This window comes from Myxocyprinus asiaticus, chromosome 6 (assembly GCF_019703515.2).
Source record: "Myxocyprinus asiaticus isolate MX2 ecotype Aquarium Trade chromosome 6, UBuf_Myxa_2, whole genome shotgun sequence".
In the NCBI taxonomy this organism is placed as follows: Eukaryota; Metazoa; Chordata; class Actinopteri; order Cypriniformes; family Catostomidae; genus Myxocyprinus; species Myxocyprinus asiaticus.
The window spans coordinates 36,979,202-36,983,549 of NC_059349.1; the positions used below are offsets into that span (position 1 = coordinate 36,979,202).

The window sequence follows — 4,348 nt, forward strand, 5'->3', positions numbered from 1 at the left end:
GCAGACATAAGACACAGCAAGCTATTCTTCCATGCAGATAAATAGTTCACCTTACTGATTTATTTCAAGCTGACACTGCTCCCAAACATTAGAACTATAAAACAAACAGAGCACAACATAACAAGTACATGATTGTCAGGATGCAAATTGTAAATCCCACAGCCTTACAATATACAGTAGCGTAGGGACTCAAAATTCAAAGCTAGTTCACGACTTCATAGCCACATATCAGACTAAACAGAAACACTATGTAAGCGATAGCTATGGCCTAGTGTCCATATTCTAAAACACAGATTTTTTATAAATATGTTATCCTACCTTTACTTGAACAGGAATTACATGCATCTCTCCCCTGTTTAAAAGACCCGCTTAACCAGAATGCAGGCACAATTTACCTACTTTTGCATCCACTGTTGCACCAAGGCAGGATCAGCCTACTGCTGAACGTGCTCCTCATTCCAGCAAGTATGTCATGGAGAGGGTAGATGTTGGTAAGGTTTAGACAGCATTTTTATTTCAGCAACTACCTCCAGAGGGTCCTGGTCCACCCCAGTGACAAAGCCTGCTGTCCTGATGAGCTTTCTCAGTCTGTTGTATGTGAAACAACAGATACGTGTGTGAATCAACTGTCTCCATATCACAGTCATGTAAACAGAACATAATTAATTCTATAACATAAATCTTATAGGTTAAACTACCCGTTGGTCATCTTGAGCAGGTAGGTCAGATTTTCAATAGACTGGGATGATTATTTCATGTATGCCTTCAATGCACCTTTGACATAACATCCGGTCCTTTGTATGACTGAGACTATATATTGATATTTCAGAAATAGTAAGAGTAGTATGGTTGTATGTATTCTGAACTCAGCCAGAAACTTTAGGCTCAGTAATGTGTTTCTTACAGAATTTGTTGGTTTTTACAGAATTTGTTTAACATTTTATGTAAATGATCTAGGCAGGTAATTCTACATTTACAGCTGCAGTCTTGTTGAATAAGTAGCTACACTCTGCAACCATCTGGCTGTATACCGCAATTACACCCAAAACTAGTTGCACCTCAACTGCTTCAACTTTCCAATGGACCCTTTTCACAGACTTGTGATGACGCTTTTCCGCCTTATTTAGCAGTGTAAATCTAGCAGACTTTTTATATTTGCAATTCGTAATTATAAAATGTAAAAAAAATAAAAATAAAAAATAAAAATTTCTCCCCAATTTGGAATGCCCAATTCCCAATGTGCACTAGGTCCTCGTGGTGGCGTAGTGACTCGCCTCAAGCCGGGTGGTAGAGGACGAATCTTAGTTGCCTCTGCAACTAAGCATAATGTTATAAACTTACATTCAATATAAAAAATTATCATATAAAAAAGTTTGCTAGATTTACACTGCTAAATATGGTGGAAATGCGTCATCACATTCTGTGAAAAAGGTCTATACTGATTTTGCCTTTTGTCGAAATGATTGTCGTGTATGTAACTACTAGAATTATTCTAGCTCTTAAGTCTATAGTAGTATACAATTTCTCCACACACACAAAAAAAAATAAACAAAAAAACTAAAAGCTAAAAAATTAATGACCTATCTGTAGAAATGCGCATAACCTTTCTCATAAACTTACTGACCTACTTAGATCCAAACCAATAGGTGGCAGTAATGGTCTACTAAACTATTCTCACACTGCAAATCACCAACGAAGTCATTTCCTGTGCGGAATCAACATGGCTGCATGGAAGGTCTTAAGCACAAGGATTGAGTGTCTGCAATCGTCCTTGCCGTTTTGTAGACAGGTAAGAATATATCGACTCAAGTCTGTTGGGATTTCTTAATGCAGTGTATTTTAATAGTGCGGTGTGTAGATATAAATGTTTTATGCAATCTATTATTATTTTAATGTGATAAACGTACAAAATGACTGTAATTACTGTTGTGATGTCAGATGACTGAAGTATCTCATAGTTGTTTGTTTGTTTGTTTGTTTATTGACTGTACTGACTGTTAATGTAAGCATTTAATATATCTCGTCGTGTTTTCAGGCCTACAAAAGTTCAGTTGGAGTTGTGGAACAGTTCAGAAGTTATTATGTTGACTGGAGGATGTTACGGGATGTGAAAAGGAGACAAATGGCATATGAATATGCAGATACAAGACTGCGCTTCAATGCTATTAGGAAGAACACTATTTTGCCAAAGGAACTGCAGGTAAATTTAAAGCCTTGGAGTCTCCTTTTAGTGTCAGTTTACCCCCCTGTTTTGATCAATCCTAGTCTCCTACTGAGACTTCAGTCTCAAAATGACTTATGGTACTGGATTGCAAATTATGAACAGTCATTTTCTATTACCAGCATTTTCACTTACAGTAATGGAGATGGTGAAATATTGCTGCTGTAATATCAAATTGAACACAACTAAAAGTCATACACTTTGGAGACATTTGTCTTATTTTGTGTGCTGTAAATATAAATACAGGTCACGTCTGTCTTTTTTCTTTCTTTAGGAGATTGCTGATAAAGAAATATCCATACTGCCTCGGGACAGTTGCCCAGTGCGCATTCGCAACAGGTGTGTGATGACATCAAGACCACGTGGGGTGAAGCGGAGATGGCGTCTTAGTCGCATTGTTTTTAGGCATTTAGCAGACCACAACCAGATGTCTGGGATACAGAGATCAATGTGGTGATTGCCCATCATTTGTTTAAGTGGTGTTTTGGACAGCCCTGTTATTCATGTAAATTATTGAGTGTAAGGGCACAAAGCTGGATAAGCAACAAGCACCTGCTTGGATGTCATTGTTTGGGGTGTTTTTGTAACTAAATTGTCATCACAATCACTTTTTTCTTCATCTGTCTAATGTAAGTTATATTATTTTAAATGCAATTATATTGTTTGATGCTACTGTGAGACTTGTATGTTGTGAATTTATTTGCTGTAATTTTAGACCATTCCATAAGATAAAGAAAAAAAATAATAAATTTACTGTCAGTGAGATTGACCGTTTCTGTTGTGGTAATAAATATAAAATTATAGGAATAAGTTGATGGTTATGTAGAGATTCATCCGTGACGTCAATTTGTAGGCCAACCCTGAAGGCTAATTCACCATGGGTTTCCTCAGGAATTTCCTATACGATTTATGAGTAGAATAAGGTCTGTGTGGTAAACATTTCTTAAAGATGCTTGGATGTTTTGTTTTAAATTACAAACTGTCATACCTCAAACGTGTATTTTATAATTATATTTATTTATCACACATTATACATTTGCACATATACAGTGAAATTCTTTTTTTCACATATCCCAGCTAAGCTGGGGTCAGAGTGCAGGGTCAGCCATGATACGGCGCCCCTGGAGCAGATAGGGTCAAGGGCCTTGCTCAAGGGCCCAACAGTGGCATCTTGGCAGTGCTGGGGCTTGAACCCCCGATATTCTGATCAGTAACCCAGAGCCTTAACTGCTGAGCCACCACTGCCCCCTTTTAAAGCTGCCGTGTTAAAAATGTTAAATCTGTTGCTAGATAATGACTACAAACACCACAAGCATGTGAGTGAACATGCCTGACGAAATGGAAAATCATAATAGTTTTTATAGCAACTTGTTTGGCAAAATTTTTCAAAAACAGTGGCTTCAAAATGTAAGTTTATGGAATGACTGTGTATAGTTTATGTTGTAGAACAAAATGTCCCAAGTATCTTAAAGTAATGTTTACCACAGTCTTTTTTATACTCATACTGTTAATTCAAAACTGCCATTATAAAAACCCCATAGATCAAAAATGCTAGTTCTCTTCCTGGTTTTTGGATTACAATTTTGGATTATCAGCTTGTTTTAAAATCGTGTTTAATAGCGGATTTACTGGTGAACAACTACATTACCCACAGTCCAGCAGAGAGAGATCGACCAATCAAAGAACTGCGGCCAACAAAGCCCACCAAACAAGATGAGAAGCAATCGCACATTTCCATGATGCAATCGAGTCAGCCTCCCTAGATATATATTTGTATAAATATCAGAATGTTTTGCAGTTAACTTAAAATATATATTTTTTTTTTGTATTTAACTATGTCATTCAAAATGCTTTATGACAGGACTTAATGACTACAGACCCATCGCTCTGACATCTGTGGTCATGAAATCATTTGAGAAACTGGTTTTGGCCCACCTGAAGGATGCCACTGGACCCTTTCTAGATCCCCTTCAATTTGCTTATCGAGCAAACAGGTCTGTGGATGATGCGGTCAACATGGGATTGCATCATATCCTGCAATATCTGGATAGACCAGAGATATATGCAAGGATCCTTTTTGTGGACTTCAGTTCGGCTTCCAACACCATCATCCCAGCTGTTCTCCGT

The 4,348-nt window shown here is 37.4% G+C and overlaps 1 protein-coding gene across 1 annotated transcript; it reads left to right on the forward strand.

The window, feature by feature from the left end:
- The first annotated feature begins 1,695 nt into the window (after nt 1-1,695).
- LOC127442238 (28S ribosomal protein S14, mitochondrial-like) lies at nt 1,696-2,984 on the forward strand. The gene is made up of 3 exons (XM_051700118.1): nt 1,696-1,789; nt 2,036-2,200; nt 2,496-2,984. Exons 1-3 carry the CDS (start codon nt 1,721-1,723, stop codon nt 2,676-2,678), a joined length of 417 nt encoding a protein of 138 aa, XP_051556078.1. The 5' UTR covers nt 1,696-1,720; the 3' UTR covers nt 2,679-2,984.
- The last annotated feature ends 1,364 nt before the right edge of the window (nt 2,985-4,348 follow it).